A 19,009-nucleotide genomic window follows, 5' to 3' on the forward strand; every position below is an offset into this window, starting at 1 on the left:
TCATTTTCTATTATAAATCTGTGTTAATGCATTGTTCTGTTCTCACAGGCAATAGCTGTATTTCAGCTTCAGAACCGTCCATTTTTCAGTGCAATAGTTTGATGGTTTTTGTTTCTGTTTGCATATTGGTTTGCTAAACAGGTAATGATTACTTTGGGAACTCAATAGCAACATTTTTGTCACATTTGAAGATACCATATAAATTTATGTTTTGGCCACTACAGATGTTAAGATTAACGCTGTAAGTTAACTCCGTATGATTCTTCTGGTGGCAAGCAGAAAAAGACAACATAAATATTAATAAAACCAAAAAGAATATAGGTAGTTCCTCCTGCTTAAAGTTTTTTTAACCATTCTGATGTCAGTAGGGCTATGACAACTTGAACAGCTGAGGATCTGGGTCTCTAAAGCAACTGTGTGTCCTTGTTAAACAAATAAATGTATGTCTATACCTAAGGCTCTCACTGACCTGTTTCCTCTGAATACTGGCACTTGTAAAAGTGGTCACAAGCAGACGATATACTTCTGAGTCAGTTAATTTATTATTGATCTCTGTCTGGTTCTCTAGTCTCAGATATCTACTAGTTCTCATTAGTCAACTGGCTGTTTATTTTGAAAGTAACAGAAGTAAATATTTGCTTACAGATAACTTGAGAAATTAAGCCACACTAGAGGAAGTAATCTCTACCCAACATGAAACGTTGGGTCTTTGGGATGAGACTATGGCAGCAGTTGTACAAAATGTGTGCAGACTAGAAGTCAAAATGCGCCAAGAACGTTCATCTGATGTCACAAGGAAGGAAACTAATAATATATCATTGTTTCCACAGCCTCCTGCGTTGTACGAGATGCTACTGGGAACATCAATGATACAGTTGTACTTGGAATGAGCTGCAATGGATCATCTGCCTGTGGCCTAGGCTATGATTTTTCCAGATGTACAAGTCAGCCATGTGATTATGGGCTGATGAATAATTTTCAGGTTTTAAAGAGATAATACACATATATTCATATATTGCTTATGATTATAAATACAAACATGCAAAACCATTGTTTGCTGACAACTAAGTGCAACAGGACATCCCCTTCCATCTAAAAAAAAAGTAAAAATCTATAGGAATAATCAAAGGGAAAAGTCCCCTGCATTCCACATTACCTCCATACTGCCCATCACTAGCCTTACCAGCACTGTGGTAAGATCTTTACCTCCTCTTTCAACAAGTGCTATCCTGCAGTGTATGTTGTAACATCTTCAGACTCAAAATCTAGACTTAACAGAGACCTCAGAGCTCCTGTTAGATGAGCAACTCATCCCACTGCTCTTTATACATGGATGGGATTTTACCTCAGGGGTGCTACGGTCACTGTTAAAGGTCTGTGCCACAGCGCAAAAAATAGAGTTCTGACTTCTTCAAAAAAAAAAAGTATCCAAAAATAGTGGAGTGAAAAATCAAGTGAGAAGTAAAGGGGTCTTTCTCCTAGGCCAGAGAGAGACTATCTGCCATTTTTATTCTTCAAAATAAAGCTTAGGCAAAGCATCAAAGTAAAGCAGCTCTTCTGCAGCCTGACAACCCCAGATGTCTGTTCAGCCCCTGCGCTTCAGGGCCTGCAAGGGGAGCTCACCACCCACCTGCTCTTGCTTTTCAAGTAGTCATTTTTAGTGTTTAAAGCCACTTGCTTTTTTCCCAGCTGGCTCTGCTAAATGACAGGGCTGGGTAACCACCTTAAAAGGGATATGCTGCCCCTGTCATAGACTGCTTTTCCTTCCTTTCTTTATCATTTGTTGTGCCCACTCTCACCTCAGTTCAGCTGCTTAGGCCGAGAGTGATCCTTAAAATAGGTGACCTCCCTACAGCCAAACAGTTTTAACTTTGTGCATTTACCTTTGCCGACTAAAGCCAAAAAACAATTATGTCTCCATCTGACACATCTGCAGGAAAAACTGGTTTCTTTCCTGGAGTACTTCCTACGCACCAAAAAGCATTTGGCAATCACATCTGTCCACTTCATCTTTTAGCTTTCTTGTCTGGTGTTTCTCAACAACTCTTTTGCTTCAGTAGTTGCAGACACCAGTGCAGCCCCTCTGGGAGGCCTGAGGAAGGCCTCATTACTGTATCCAGCACTACTGCTAAGCCAATACATTCAGGCATTTTCTCTCTATTTTAGCCATGTTAAATAATCAAGAAAAAAAACCCCACCAAACCAAAGCAAGAGCCTCCAACCACATTTTATACTTTGGTGCTTTCCCCTGCCATTTCCATTTACACTTCTTGCTACAAGCTGACTGTTTACCATCAAGTAGAGGCTGTTATTTACAGCAACCAGTTAGTAAAGGAGGTGAGAAAATCTCAGAGAGTACTCATCTGCCCCAGCAGACAGCTGTATACTTGTACAAAAATTTGTCTATGCCTCCATTGCTTTTCACTAAAACAGGAATAATAGTATTTCCCTACTTCACAGCTGATTTGTAGCATATTGAATTTAGAACTGTGAAAAGCAGAGACATGTAGAAACTGAGTACTTAAATGGGTCTGTGGTCAAAAGGTGTATCCAAATGCAAGCCTGACTATTATCTTCTCTTTTTTTTGCTTAAAGGTGATGAGCATGGTGTCTGGTTTTGGTCCTCTCATCACAGCTGGCATCTTTTCTGCTACTCTGTCATCAGCTCTAGCATCTCTTGTCAGTGCACCCAAAGTTTTCCAGGTAAAATTAAATTATCCATTTTATTTTATTCTGTTTTGCTTCAAATACATACAATTAAGTTGAAGTCTATGTGCCAAATGTGATATATGTTTAAACAACACTGACAGACTTGGGAGGAAGAGGCAGGGAAAACAGTATGTAGAATGTTCTTCTACAGAAATAGGCAAGTCTTATCCTCATAGTGATAATGTTCCTTTGGTCAGAGCTCAGCTTTGCTACAGGATATATGTGTGCTTGTTATAGATAGTTTCAAGGATACTTTCAGGACCACTCCTATCTTCTTACAGAAAACCATCCTGTAAGCACAGGAGTGCCAGCAATATGCAGGAGCCCTCAGGCCCATAAAATTCAGGTGCTGGCAGATACGCTCAAACAGGCTATCCAGAAGCTGTGTGGGCAGCAGCAGTGCAGACAGAATGGGAACAGAGGGCATGGGACAGAAAGATAACCTGCACAACTTACACCAAATCACTGATTTGTGCTTCAGTTTCCCCCAATTTAGATTCTATTTAGCTATTCAGTTGATCATTTCTTTAAAGCACTGAATAAATATGGAATGGCTGTGATCCTGTTTTCCCACTATATAATAATATAGCAGGATATCACCTTATTTGAATGTTTACATGCCATAGCAGTAGATGCACTTGAAGCACAAAGATAGTCTTAATTTTTGTTTAGCAAAAGCTTAGCAAACTGTCACTCACAGACAGCAAACAACTTCTGAAGCAAGAAAGCACTGCCTAACAGAATTAAGTTCTGGTTTGTCTACCAGGCTCTTTGCAAGGACAATGTGTACACAGGGCTTCACTTCTTTGCCAAAGGATATGGAAAAAACAACGAGCCCATCAGAGGATATGTTCTCACTTTCGTGATCGCTATGGCATTCATTTTGATTGGTCTGTATATTGTTACACAACCACTATGATCTCATGTTCTGAAATGGTATGAACTGATAATTTAATTCAATTATTAGCTATGGTTGGAAAAATTACCAGTCAGGTAAGCTCTGACATAAGCCCAAGCGCACTCAAAGCCTTGGTAGCAATTCCATTATTCTTAAATAGGACAAAAAAAAAAAACCCAAAGCAGCAGAGTCTACTAACATCTTTGGTAATGCCACCAAGCCTCATCTTCAAAGGTGCAGAATAGGTGCAATTCCTATTCACTCGCTGGACGAGGGCAGTGCTTAGAACTGTATCACATAAGGCAAAGTCACCAACTTTGAAAACAGTTTTCCAGTTTGTGTTGCACAAAGCTCAAAGGTAATTCTGAGCTAATTAGGAAGCCTACTCTGCCAAGCCTTCCACACAGTCAGCCTCAAAGCAAATGCCAGTTTGCCAGCAGTGGTGGTAGAAAATCCCTGCTATCATATTTAGGTGATTTTTAAGATTAGCTTTTCCAATATTTGAAATGCAAACTGTGTGACACTAAGCAAATAGGAAGTTTAGTATAGAAAATTCAGATTACCATGTAAAAGGCAAAACAGTAAGTTTTAACTCTGTGTCTTTGGTAAAATGCATCTGTCCTCTCAATTAAAAATGAATTAATTCTGAAATTTACACCAACTCTACATCATTAAGAACCAGTCTGTAGAATCAGAGTATCAAGTATAACTTTGCATAGCACATCATGTTATTAAAATCAGCATCAGCAAACACTACTCAATATGAATGAAGATATATCAAGGTGGCCTTAAATTAGTACCACAGGAAAATACCCAAGCTATTCCTGGAAGACAAATTCTGACAGTGCCCAAAAATCTGACAGATTTAATACATCATCAGGAAAAAGCTATCCACAGTCTAGGGAACTGGTGCCTATGTCTGACTTGTGTCTGTCTTGCAGCTGAACTGAATACCATTGCTCCCATCATCTCCAATTTCTTCCTGGCTTCATATGCTTTGATTAATTTCTCCTGCTTTCATGCCTCATACGCAAAATCTCCAGGTGAGTGAGTCTGCATTCACCAGTGATTTAGATGTCAGCTTCATAGCCTGCTCTCTGCAAGGTTTTGACTGTATGTCAGAGAAAGCTGCAGTCCCTGTAAAATACCTAAGCTATGTGATCTGAGGTTTTACTGCTCTCATGGAATATGATGAGACTTTATTTATGTCCAAAAGATAAAAAATAATGGCTCTAGTCCTTACATTCCTTACAGTTGTACAGGATGAAAAAGACTTTGGTGGATTCCACTGCAGCAGCAAAGTTCCTCCTCAGGGTGTTTTTACCTCCTCACTATCACACAACGTGGGTGGATAAAAACCTATGCCAACTCTAGCCACATAAAGCAAGCAAGGTATAGTGGGGACCTGTTATGCCCTTCTCCAAATCTACAGTGAAATTTACAGGAAGGTTCATAAGAACAGTAATTGCATTAGAAGTAAGACCATCTGGAAGGGAACATGTAGAACAAGACCAGGTCCACCAAAAAGCATCAGCAGAGCTCTGCAGTTGCTAGTAGCAGAATTGTAAGGTGAGGTGCAATGAGGTCCTGTTCAAGGCTAGCACACTTGTGCAGCAAGGGAACATACTGGCTTTCAGGCTTGTGCATCACCACAGCAGAATAATTCTCATCATCTTCATGAATGAAGGGGTGACACCTTAAGGACTAAAGTCAATCATCTGAGCAACACTGGTTTTAGCACACAATAAAGACAATTTCCTGCCATTGTGAATCAATTATTCAATTCAAGGAGCGATACATTTTTGACTTCTAGTGTGAAGAAACTGCAGTAGTGACATTAACACCTCCATCAGCTTCCTTTCTATAGATCTGCACAGTGCCATTTGTTCACAGGGCAGAAAAGATGAGCACTTCTACTAATTACCTGCACAGCTGAACAAATGCAGATCTGCTGCAGACAGCCTTGGAGCCGAGTAAAAAAAATTACCTCTGTAGACTTCATCTGACTGCATCAGACTCTAGTCTGCCACTACTTAACATTTCAGACAAAAGTGCAGCCATTTTTCTTTTCTCATTTCCTCCAGTTATTTTCTGTCAATTCACAGTGATAGATTATCATAATTGCAAGGCTGCAGGACAGCAAATTTCTTCACAGCAGGACCCTCCCATTCGCTCATTACAAAGATGATCCAAGATAGGGTTGCTTAGCCTCTTCTTCTCTCTTCTGTGTTTTTTCCCTTCTCCAGAGTCTGCTCTATAGAACACCTGGCAGAGACCTGCAACCCATGGAGGCTCACTGCTTGCCTCATCATTTTAATTGCTAGCTGGGGATGGATTCAGTACTGCAGCTGAAGAGCAGCAGGAATAATGTCTTTTTAAAGTCAATTGCAAATGATTTTATTTTTCTGCAGTGAGGCCAGGCAATTTCCATGTTTAAGGCAGGTGCACTTATGGTATTGGGATAAAACTCTCCTCTCAGCAAGTGTTAACTCCCATTAAGAAGTTTTATGTATATGCATCAAAAGGACACAGTAGCCAATTAACTGGAGTTACAGGAAAATCTATTTTCAGTTCTGAACCAGTGAGTTTTAATTTGGCAAAAAAATACATAAAACCAGAATGGCTACTCAAAGCCAGGCTGGACAATGCAGTTGGAAAAGGTTCGTAGTAAAAAGCTTGTAAGACCCAGTACTTCATATGTCTAGAAATCTACATCAGCAAACACCTGAGAGTATCTGTTGATACACTGCCCAAGAACTTGTACATATCACTCCCACCCCTTCTGACAGAGCCTGAAACAAATTGCACGTGGGTTTGTATATACAAAAGAATCAATGGATCACCATTTGATCTATGTATTTTATGCTCTTCCAATTTCTTCAATTCTCTTTAAACAGGCTGGAGACCTGCATTCAGATATTATAACATGTGGGTGTCACTCTTTGGAGCCCTGCTGTGCTGTGGTGTCATGTTTGTCATCAACTGGTGGGCAGCTCTCATCACTTATGCCATTGAGCTCTTTCTATATATTTATGTAACATATAAGAAACCAGGTAAGGGCACAGATCACTATTGTTTTGTGTATGTGTTATACAGCCAGACTGAATTTTACAGGAATTAATTCTGCTTACAGAGTAAGACATTACTTTTTCTCTGATACTTTCTTTATATCCCATTAAATCCCACTGTATATAGTACAGATTAAGATGATATCATGGTGAATTTTGCCTGTTTAACAGACACTTTGAGTACAGTTCAGGGGGTTGTGTAAACATTGCAGGATACAGGTTTATTCCTACCATGTCTTCACTACATTTGGGCTTTTACTTGAGTATCACTCATAATATTTTTCCATCCACACACCTGAATTTTGCTGTGTTCTTAGCTGACTTATCTGGGGCCCTCACTCAAAATGTAAACCTGCTGCCCATTCTACAACAAAAATGCAAGCTGAACTATTCATGAACTGACCATCTTCCAGCACCTCCTTACTATTCCTCAGTAAATCAAGAAAGATGAGCACAGTTTACTATCGGAAAAAAACTGCTTAGTAGCTCAGCAGATCACAGGAGCTGTCCTCAGAAATCTGTGTGCCAATGCAACACTAGTACAAGATTAGACAGAGTGGTTATCCATAGCTAGGACAAGACTAACCCAGGTCCAGATTTCAGTGCTAACCGTCTGAATTACTTCTACAATAGAAAAAATAATAATACAAATAAAAGAGGCAAGTTTCCCAGCAAAAGATACACTTTCACTGCACCTAGCCTGGGACAGCAACACCTGGTCTGAGCTTGTGTTATTCTTTTCTGTGTATATTGCTGCACTACCTGTGCTCTCACCCACTGGGATGGTCTATGACTCTCTTGCTGTAAATATCATCAGCTGTAGGAGAATGCACCTGTGACAAGATAGTTGTCAAAAGCATTTGAGGATATCTACCCTTTCCTACTATATTACCAGTGTCCTTGCTGCAAAGTAGCAGCTTAAAGCTTGGTTAAATTCACTAAAGACACTGTGCAAAAGCTATCTATCTCCTGCTTTCTAAGAGAGTGACTTCTGCTCAGCACTTATTTACCAACAACCAAAGGGTTCAGAAAAGACTAATATCCCTTAGATAAGATGACCTGTACACAAACCTCCACTTGCACTAAATATTAGCTTTGTATCATAGCATAATGGGACTTGAGCTGCATTCATGTAGATCTCGAAGCATGGAAAGCTGTTTCTTATCTGTCTCCATCCACCAAACAACTGCACAATAATAAGAAAATATGTATATGTCAAAATAGGTTTTCAATAACAATTTTAGACCTTAACAGAACAGAGCTGATTTGACATAGCAGTGTTCATCCTACTGGTTTAATTTGACCTTCCTGAAATCCCACACCAAATACATGATTTCATACATGGGAAAAGGGTGCAAAATTACTGGAACAGAGAAGGAAACAGTTTTTAAGTAGAGGAAGAACATTCCCTCCTATTTTTACATAAAGCATGAAATTATTTATTTGCGTGTTTGGTTTTGCATCACACAAGCAAAGCCTATTCTATTATGAAGCAAAAAATGATAGCTCTGTGTGAAGCACGAGAGAACATACCCTGCTTTGGCTCACATGTAATGTGATTACTGATCTTTGCAATAGAACATAGGGAAAAAGCCCATGGTTTAATACGTATTCTTTATCTTTACTGTATGCAGATGTAAACTGGGGCTCTTCTACACAGGCTCTTTACTATGTTAATGCCTTAGACAGCGCTCTGGCATTAACTACAGTGGAAGATCATGTGAAAAACTTCAGGTAAGATTTCCAGTGAACAGTAGAATGGCTTATTCTGAATGAGTACATCACCCAAGTAAATAACAACCTCTTTTTTTCCTCCTAACAGACCCCAGTGCATAGCACTAACAGGAGCTCCTATGATCAGGCCTGCTCTGCTAGACATCACACATACTTTCACAAAGAACAACGGGCTGTGCATCTGTTGTGAAGTGTACACGGTAAGGTCAACTCATATAAAACTGAATATCCAGCACCAGTGGGTGCTGCAGATCTCCATTACACATTCCACTCTCACTCGGCACACAATGTTCTCACTGGTGCTGACGGGCGGCAGTGCAGACCAGGAAAGAGATTTGCATTAAGAATTAATTTTGTCATAAGTCTTGACAAGAAAGCCATCGGCTGATACACAGCCTGCTGGCAAATGCCTCATTGAGATGTATTTCAGAGTTCATAGTAGATGGACCAAAACCCATTTGAAAAAAAATAAAGCATTATAAGGAAAGATTGGTTTGAGTTTTTTAAGTGGACACAGCAAGGCTTTAAAAACCCAACCCAACAAAAACAACTACAAAAAAAAAAAAAAAAAAAAAAAACCAAAACACACAAACAAACAAAAAAACAACAGAGAAACCCCAAAACACAATAACAACTTAAAGGATTATAGTGCAAGAATCCGTTTACCCAAGCTCTTATTTTCAGCTTTGTCACTGCTTTGCGGCAGTGGGTTTTGGAAAGTATAGGATCACAGAATGGTTTGGGTTGGAAGTGACTTTAAAGCTCATTCAGTTCCAACCGTCTGCCATGGACAGGGGCATCTTGCTCTAGACCAGGTTGCTCCAAACCCCATCCAACCTGGCCTTGAACACTGCCAGGGATGGGGCTGCCACAGCTTCTCTGGGCACCCTGTGCCAGTGTCCCACTATCCTCGCAGAAGAGAATTTCTTCATAAGCTAATATAAATCTCCCTCTTTTAGTTTAAAGCCATCACCCCTTGTCTTATCCTTACACGCCCTTGTAAAAAGTCCTTCTCCAGATTTCTTGTAGCCATGCTTAAGGTATTGAAAGGCCACAATAAGTCTCCCTGGAGCCTTCTCTTCTCCAGACTGAACAACCCCAGCTCTCTCAGCCCCTGTTCATAGGAGAGGTGCTCCAGCCCTTTGATCATATTCATAGCCCTTCTCTGGACGCACTCCAACAGGTCCACATCCTTACCCTGGAGGCCCCAGAGCTGAACGCGTTGGATTTTTGTCTCATTAAATTATCAGACGACCACTGGAAGGCCCTGGTGACAAAGGCATTTGCATGTTTAATTGTATGGCAACATCCCTTTTCTCTAACTATCAGTAGAAAGGAGTATAACCATGTACATTTAGATCTGCTGAGACTTGTTTACATAGTCAAGTCAGGGAAGGACCTTATTCACACCAGGATGCTTCATTGTACCTTAGATATTTTTCTAAGATGTTACAATGCATAGTAGTCCTTCTTTCTGTCAAAATCACTATATTTAAGTAGCATTAGCAGCCTCAGCCCTCTTGAACAGAATGTGAATTATGGTAGCTGCACAGTTCTATTCAAAGGGCCAAATCTCTGCAGACCCTTTTTGGAAATGTATTTTTCTGACTCTCTTCATTTGCTCCCATAGCAGACTAGGTAACTCCTTCAAAATCACTGTGTGATGTATAATACAAAGCCTTCTTAATAGTATTTTATTGTATCATGCAGGGACCACGCAAGCTGTGTGTTAAGGAGATGAACAGTGGCATGGCAAAAAAGCAGGCTTGGCTCACAAAGAACAAAAGAAAAGCCTTTTATACAGCAGTGGCAGCTGACAGCTTCAGAGATGGAGTCAAAAGTCTACTTCAAGTAAGCTTTTTGTTTACAGAACACACAGATGAGTGTTACATCAAAGCATCCCTTCATGTAAAGCACTACTGTTTACTTGTTAAGAAGCCCTGTGTGTATGTGAATAATGTTATAAACAGAAAGGGCATTCTGGGGTACACGTATATTATATTACAGGTTATTTCATAAAGATGTCTCATTCTAGGCTATGGAAGTATGAGACAAGGCAGACTGATTCTCTCCTAAATGAACAAAACATTATTATAAAAAAAAAAAAAAAAAAAGAAAAAGAGACGCAGCTACAGGCAACATTTGACTGCCTATGCAGCCAACACTTGATACACTTCAAATCAAGTCGATTGTTTGGTATTATGCAGCATATTAAATGTCTGAGAATATTTTTGCATTAATTGAAGACTGAAAATATGTAATATACGTTTTCTGCAAACAGAGAAAAGGCCATCTAAATAAAAGACTCTGCAACATTTTTCTATTACTCTAAGAACACAGCAGATCATTTCCAACAGTCCATTTAAAATGGCCTTAATGAAGGCACAGAGACGCTGTTTTCATATTTCCCATCTCCCTCTCTCACACATATGAATATTTAAATATACAGGTACTGAGGCAAAGTGTAGAGAAAATTCCTATCCTTTGCACAAAATACACTGCTGAAAAGACACCAGTGCAAACTGAGACAGTAGGGAATTGACTAAAATACTCTGGGCAACGGTCACCCACTGGTAGCCTACCAGGGTTCTTTGTACACTTGCTGAATGAACAGTACAATTGAGCAAGATGCAATATCATTAATAAAGATCCCTTTGTTCTATCAAAGCCTCACAAGGACACTTCATCTTGGGTTTATACATTCTCTCAGTAGGAGATCTTTCTGATGTTTTTGAGAACTGTTACAGTCTGATGATCCTTCCTTTCCATTACTACTTGAACACTATTGCCGAAGTGAACTACTGGACCACAGATAATTCCCTTCCAGCAGAGGAAAGCCACATCATAATTATTATAACTTAGGACATCTGCACTGCTCTGCCAACCAATTATTCATTTCAATGTAAATAGTGCAGAAGTATTAGTGCTACTCAAAATAACCCCAAAACCACCAAAGTTCCAACAGTTTTTACCTATTTTCTTTTTGCTAGTAGTAAAAATTGGCAAGTGTAACAACTTGACAAGCTGGTGTATTTGTGGGTCTCCTCCTGAAGGTTCCCAATATGTTGAGTGTTTAGATTTTTGTAAGAATTAGGTTAGCTGAATCTAAATCTGACAACCCTTACTTGTTCAGATTTTAGCATCCAGGCCCAGTTTTGGAGGCAATCTCATGTCTTGACAAATCATTTGCTCTTCCTGATTATGAACTTCACCTGTAAAGCATGCTCAGCTAATTTTGAATAATCTTTTGGAAAGAATACAGCAAATAGAACAGCAACACTTCCTAAGTTCAAGGCAAAAAACCCCCAACATTATATGTTTAAAAGGATATGCCTTCTCTGCATATCTGAAGTGTTTTAAGGGATTTCAGACCCAGTTCATCTATTGAGTATTCCAAATCTGATAAGAGCTTTATGCTATTATGTTAGAATGAGCATACAAACAGTGCTTGAACTCTCTCTTGATTCCAAGTTATTGAACCATTTTAATGAGAGCATGTCAGAAGAAATGCAAATGAAGGCTAATTTAGCAAAACTACATTTCTGTCATCTAAAATCATTTATAGTTGGAATGATTTAGAGCTAATCTTTCTGCTTTCTGCATGGGTATGAGCATGAAGGACGTTCATGAAATGCAATCTCATTGTAAGTGTCTCCAGAACATTGCTTCAGTTATCTTTTGCCATTACTTTTCATTTACAGTAAATGCATGTGTGTATACCTTCTCAAGCAGTGTTTTAATATTGCTAGGCCTCAGGGTTGGGTAGAATGAAACCAAATACCTTGGTGATTGGATTTAAGAAGGACTGGAGAAATGCCACTGCTACTGAAGTTGAAAACTATGTGGGTGTTATACAGTAAGTCCCTTTTTTACTCCTCTTAGACTAGATTAATATAGCATTCACATACAGAATTTGATCTGTAGAAACAATGTAAACAAATACCTACAAATCTGAGTTCACATGTTAGCTCTGTAACAGAGGTTTCTGCCCATTAAAAAAGGCTTCACACACCTAGTGAGACTTGCTTACCAAACACCTGGCACTGTCAAAGATGATGCGGTTTGACAATGCTACATAAAGAAGCTGCACTGCTGTCAGCAGTGCTTTTGCAGAACTGCATTTTCTCATTTTTAGTCAGCAGGAGCTTGGAGAAAAACAACCCATAATGTACAGACATTCTCTTAGGGAATAAGAGAACATCGTGGAATTCTTCTTTAAAGCCTAGGAGACAGAGGAAGAGCCTTGCTTCAAATCTCACGTGTGCCTATGGCTCAGCAGGCTTTGTGGGTTGGGATTTAGCTAGGAAACAGTCATTTATAAACCGGCTTCTCATGGATTCTTCTTCAAAATTCAGCTGTAAAGCTACATTGAGTGAAAGAATAACTAAACCCAGCCCAGCTTTGTTATGTCCTCTGAGAAAGGAAAAAAAAACTTATCCAATGGCAACCTAGATCCTAAAAAATCATTGTCAGAAAGACCCATTTCAGCCTACCTGTTCCCATGCCCAGTGATACCCTTCTTCTAAGTAAGGGAAGAAAGTTGATAGTACTTAAGCTTAGGCAGTTCCTTCTGCAATTTTACCTACAGCAGCCTAATACATGGCAGTAACACCTCCCTGGGACTGATCTGCTCAAAGTAGCTTTCCTCACTGACATGCATAATGCTAAAGAATATTTACTCTTCTTTTTCTTCCTTTTCAGTGATGCCTTTGATTTCGAGCTCGGAATGATTATTGTCAGAATTAGCCAAGGATTTGATATATCCCATGTCCTCCAGGTTCAAGGTATGTGGTAACTCAGCAGCTGAATATCTATGCAGATTACATGCGTAAGAAGGAATCTGACCGAAACTCTGAGAGTCACTGCCTGGTTTCTAGACTAGTTCCTACATCCATAACTTCCAAGTTACTGCTTCTACAGTTTCAATCCTGCCCGAAATCCTTACAGAATCACTGGCAGTGACAGAAGGTGGCCAAGCCTCACACATTAAGGGGCTCTGCACACCAGAGAAATCAATTCCCAAAGCAGTTCCTGCACAGGCAGAGACTAAAGCAGTAAAATCATGCTGTGCCACAGCAACCAGTCACTCTGGCATGTTTCCTTCCTGCTCCTGGCACATCCGCCTCCCTCTGCCTACCAGAGATCTCTGGGAATAGTGGGAATCAGGAAGCTGCACTTTTGGTACCACATCTGTGGAATGCTGAGATCCAGAAAATTCCCACCCATGCAAAAATTTGGAATCCACAGAAAACATCAGTTCTATTTTTCACCTTTTTGTTCATCCTTCCTTAGGTTAGTGGTGCGTATCTGAGGGGGAAAGGGAAAACCTCCCTCCACACCATAGCCAGTCAGGGAGACATGCCATCTGCATGGACAAAGACAGCATGCAGGAAGCTGCACCTAAATGAAGGGCTTCCAAGAGTGACATACAATGGTGGCCTTCGATTTTCTTTTTCAGGATACAGAGTTATTGTTACTGGTAACTGGTTCCTCAGGTACCCTGGGGAGAGCATGACTTCAGAGTAAAAAACCCATCAGAACAATTCTCTAGGTTTTCAGTACAATAATTTTCCCACTTCTCAAAAGTTTGGCCACTTGAGCAGACAGATACCGCCTAAACCTGCACATTATTCCTAGCATCCTTTGTCCTCCACAGCAGATAAATGTTTTGTGTTATAAATGAATTAGATAAAATCTGCAGACAAGGAACATAGGCGAGTGTAAGAAGACTGGCGACTCTTTGCTGCCGCCTGCTGCAAACCTGCCTCCAGTTTATCCCGTTTCCCAGAGGCACAGACCACGCTCATACCTGCTGGGGAGAACACGCAGAAAGGACGTGCCTTTGCTAATTATAAGGAAAATTATCTCCCCATTAAAGAGGACAGATTCCAGGAGGAGGTAACTCTCAAAAGCAGATCACCCCTTAGAATTAAAAGGCGCCAGAGACTACTTTAAGAAGCAAGGGTAAATGAACACTTACCCAGCAGACTGGCAGCTTGCTGTGTGCGCAGAGCTATGATGCAAAACTACAGGGACTTACGGAAAAAAATCCAAACTAACCATGGTTTTTTTTCTCCTCCTTGTTGATACCTGAAAGAGATCTGCCTGTCTCTTTGCTTGATTTGAGAAACTGACTTCTCAGAAGACACAGACATCAGAATACCAACTTTGCAAATTAACAAATGTTCTCCAAGCATTAAGACAAAATGAATTAGAAAGAATTAGGATTATGGGGGGCGGGACAGTATTCTATTATACGTATTCTGTTTCATAGAGAAACTGTAATTTTAGTTTTGAGTAACCATCATCATGTCTAATAATCAGAAGCACATGGCTGTCATGGATGCTAAAGTAAAAGAAATTTGATTGCCAACAGAGCTAACAGTGCCTAGTTTAGCAAAGGCTTAGTTTCACAATGTCTCAAATGAGCTAACCTCACTCTTAGTTCATGTATTACTCAAATAGAAGCTTTCCTTATGAAAAAAAAGCTTTCTGCAGGCAAATGCCTGGATCATACTAATTAATGTCTCACATGCATATATTCCATGGTAACACGTGATATGTTTTGCTCAACAGAAGTCTAATATTGCTAAGATTAAACTGTTCTTTTATGTTACTGAATTTACAGATTTGGTTAGCTAAATCTTCCATCTTTGCAGCAAATGCCAAAAAAAAACCAAACACAAAAAAAGACAACCCTAAAACATTAGAAACATTTCAACATAGAAACTGATTGCATCCTTACATATTTCCGAGTCTCAAAGTTCAATAGAAGTCAATACCTCAGCTTTCTCACTTTAGAAAAACAGCTTTCCTCCTGTGTTTTCAAATTCTTGGGGAAAGAAACTAACCAACCAAATCCACAAACATGACTCAATAAATAGTATCTGCCGTAAAGATGAAATAGGGTAATATTGAACTTGATTTGAAAGAGGAAATCTGAGAGCAGCTGAATAGCACTTCAGTACACAACACTGCTGTAGGTGGGGGCACCCTAAGTAAGGGCTTCCAGAGATGAATTCAGCTTCCTCCTCCCTATTGCTTTGCAAGGAAAAAGCATTTTAAAATAGTTTTTCCTCCCAGCAGCTTTATGTTATGTGCAAAGTACCACAACAATTACATCACCACCATTATTTCAGTGATTTAATTTAAAACAGAAAATTATTTGTTATCAGTTCCCTTACTTTTCCCACTATACAGAGGAGTTGGAGAAGTTGGAGCAGGAGAGACTGGCACTGGAAGCTACCATTAAAGAAAATGATTTTGAAGAAGGGAAAAGTGGCATCTGTGGATTCTTCAGAAAAGCCAGGACACTCAATATCTCAAAACATGAAACAAAAAAGGGTAAGTTCCAAAACGACAACTTCTTCCTGACCCTTCAGTGCATCAGATTGTCACCAATATGCAAATGGGACTTTGACTCCAAGGCAAAAACTCCTGAGCAACATATAAGCCCCTGGAACAGGACCTACTCTGTGCAAATCTGACTTGGTGGCCACAACAATGTAATGCAGAACAGAGTGAGTCCTCTGCTGGTGGGACATGGTACCTCATACAAGACAACTATATTTTCCCCCTCATTTGCTATATGAGCTTCTCAGCTCAGCTTATGTTAAACTCCATTTGTCAAAATTAGCACATGGTTATTAAAGTTTGAGGAATATAGAACAGGTTGGGGTTTGTTTTGTTGGGATTTTTTAATAGCAAGTTTTCAGTTTTTAAACAAAAGCCTTTTTTCCTCCTTTTTAAAGGAAACAAGAACATATGCACAATATTCAGGGAACAAGCAATCTCACTTTCCTCAGCGTACACACACACACACACACACACACACACACACACAAACCCAGTACCCAGCTGAAAAACAGGTAAAAATAGCACTACTGCTCTATATCCTGAGCATAATTTCCTAAAAATGCACAAATGAAGGTGGCAAAAGGACTGAAAGCACATATACAACATGCTGTGAAATAACTAATTAACACATAAATGTATAGGCGATGAAATCAAAATTACACTTCAGATAAAGGAAAATGATACAGAAATACAGCCAGAATTAAAGGTCTCATTTCACAGCTGCTGGGCTGCAATGATAATGACCCACCTGAAGCCATGCCTGCATGCAGGCAAGTGTTTTCAGAATTTTCACCTGCAGAGACTATTACATCTGGCTGTGCACACAGCTCCCATGGGTATCAAAAAGATCTACAGACTGAAAACATAAAATGTCATTATTCTTTACTTGGCAGACTCCAGTTCATTTTGCAGACTTCAGTAGAATATATTTTTATAACAATACCACAAGAATATGCACCCCTGTTTCAACTACCCTTTTCAATTTAGTTCAGAAAGGCATAAAGGAAACACATATTACACACTTTGGCTCTATATATGAGATAGATGATGTTAATAAATATCTCTGCCTCTCCATTTTACTTATACATTCATCTTACCCAGAGTTGTTGCATCTTCTAGCCCAGATGCTAGAAAACCAACAGCTGCTTTAGAACTATCCTGTCCACACTCTAGAAATACAGGAAACCCAAACAAGCAGATCAGAGTAAAACCTCTAAGGAAGCCTGTCTGCTCCATTTAAAATACTGCTCTAACACAGCCTCTTTGAAATCATCGAAAGAGAAGCAGTAATAAAGCCGCAGTCTTCAAAAGATGGAATGAGAGAAGATATTATTAGCACATAGGCAAGACTGCACCTTTTAAAGCCCGCCAAGCAAACAGCAAGAACCAAGTTTATTTTCAATTAACAACAATCCTCTCAAGCACAGGGAAGTTGCCATATATATACTTACGTTTTCTGTCTTTCAGTCTTAGCTTCACCTGTGCTCTTGCTGTACCCCATTAGCTCTCTTTCCTCACCGTTATTGTGCGTTTCAGGGAGCTCTGTATTTTACAAGACAGCTGAGCTTGTAAGTGGTGCAAAACGATGCCATTTCCTTCTAAAAGTTTCTCAGATATTTCCCAATTGTTTTTTAAGGTCCCTGTGAACTTTGGGTTAACTAAAAAGATCCAGAAAACAAATAATCAGGTAACCCTTCTCAAGATGTTACAATCTAGCAAGAACGTGTTACACAAACTTTGGTTTCTGTGTGTGTTGGTGTATTAGAAGTCCACAGCACTTGCACTGTAATTTCTTTTCAGATTTAAAGTATAGAAATTCCCAGAAACAGTTCATTTTCCTAAAGCTTTCTCTCCACTTGGCTCCCTAAAGGTACTTGTTGCCTCACTTGTCAGAAATCCTTCCATGTATTTTCTTTGTCATTACAGACAGCACCATTAACACAATGCAGTCAATGCATGTGGGTGAATTCAATCAGAAGCTGCTAGAAGCCAGCACTCAATTTAAAAAGAAGCAAGGAAAAGGTTCAATTGACATTTGGTGGCTGTTCGATGATGGAGGTAAGGAACTGGAGTAAGAACTGCAGGGAGAGAGATTTTTGTTACCAAATACAAAAACAGACTTGGCAACTTGCACAAAACTGTTTTAAGATTACACAGTCAATTTTCTATCTGCCTTAAATGTTTTATGAATAACCTATGTCCAACACTGCCAAAGTAGAGGATGGAATTTTTACCACACAGTGCACTAATACGATTTTCCTGCAATCTCCTATGTTCTTCCAGGTCTAACAATCCTAATTCCTTACATTCTAACCATAAGGAAGAAGTGGAGAAATTGCAAACTAAGGATCTTCACTGGAGGAAAAGTCAATAGGATTGAAGAAGAAAAACTAGTGTAAATATAACTATATTTTATCATTTAGAGAGTTTGAATTGATGATGAATATAATGCATATACAGCAGTAAGCTGGGAATTTCTCAGCACAACTGGTTTGTTGTGCTGTGCATAGCATGAAAAAAAATTATGTACTTGATAGAAAGGTGCTGAGCTTATGGCACAGCCCTCAAGGCTCCATGTAAATGGTAATTACCAAAGGAAACTCACATCCAGCAATTTTTCCCATTAATAGCTCATATTGCCTTCTCTAGAGCAGTGGTCTGCACTCTATAATGAGAATATAATTAGTTTTATGGGATTTACATGAGATTGTCCAGTTAATAATAAGTGAAATTGCACATGAAGTTTCTCATATGCAAATACCATAGACAGATAGCTCACATAAATGTGATTAACTGTGGTAAAACGTAAAGAAGTTAAAGAGCAAGCTAATGAACTTTAAGACCAAGTTGATTTGACTTAGCTTTTTAAAGAAAGCCTAGATTTCATCATCATCATTCATATCCAAGCAAATGAAAGGTACTAATATAAATTTATTTTCATCATCACTGTATGATGACCTTTCCTTCCAAAGCACTTTGCACACTAGAGATAAAGCCACTTCACCACTGGTGGAAGCAGGCCAGTTTGGGATGGAAGTCAGTGACTGCTTAATGAAAAGCAGCAGCACCATGTAGTGAGTTAAAAACCAACATATCCAACCAAGATACCAGTGGAAAACAAGAGCGATGGGTGCAAGGACAGGAGTTAGAATTTAGCCAGGATCACTATGACTATGACACAGTGTCTCAAAGACAGCTGCCACAGGGATGCTCCCTTAAGCTTTTCCTTTCACCTAAAGCAAAC

General features: G+C 39.4%; 1 protein-coding gene across 2 annotated transcripts in view; it reads left to right on the plus strand.

Annotated features, from left to right (window-relative positions):
* Positions 1–19,009, plus strand: part of SLC12A1 (solute carrier family 12 member 1) — a gene marked incomplete at its 5' end in the record, with an annotated part of 44,104 nt that overhangs the window by 17,096 nt on the left and 7,999 nt on the right. For both annotated transcript variants that reach the window (XM_080625978.1, XM_080625979.1), the window contains 13 exons: positions 831–982; positions 2,596–2,703; positions 3,476–3,599; positions 4,549–4,650; positions 6,505–6,660; positions 8,310–8,409; positions 8,498–8,609; positions 10,120–10,260; positions 12,159–12,265; positions 13,111–13,193; positions 15,610–15,753; positions 17,692–17,823; positions 18,049–18,160. In XM_080625978.1, the coding sequence (XP_080482104.1) occupies positions 831–982; positions 2,596–2,703; positions 3,476–3,599; positions 4,549–4,650; positions 6,505–6,660; positions 8,310–8,409; positions 8,498–8,609; positions 10,120–10,260; positions 12,159–12,265; positions 13,111–13,193; positions 15,610–15,753; positions 17,692–17,823; positions 18,049–18,160 (1,573 nt within the window). The remainder of the gene's footprint in view (positions 1–830; positions 983–2,595; positions 2,704–3,475; positions 3,600–4,548; positions 4,651–6,504; positions 6,661–8,309; positions 8,410–8,497; positions 8,610–10,119; positions 10,261–12,158; positions 12,266–13,110; positions 13,194–15,609; positions 15,754–17,691; positions 17,824–18,048; positions 18,161–19,009) is intronic.

This window comes from Psittacula echo (assembly GCF_963264785.1).
Source record: "Psittacula echo genome assembly, chromosome: 10".
Taxonomy (NCBI): Eukaryota; Metazoa; Chordata; class Aves; order Psittaciformes; family Psittacidae; genus Psittacula; species Psittacula echo.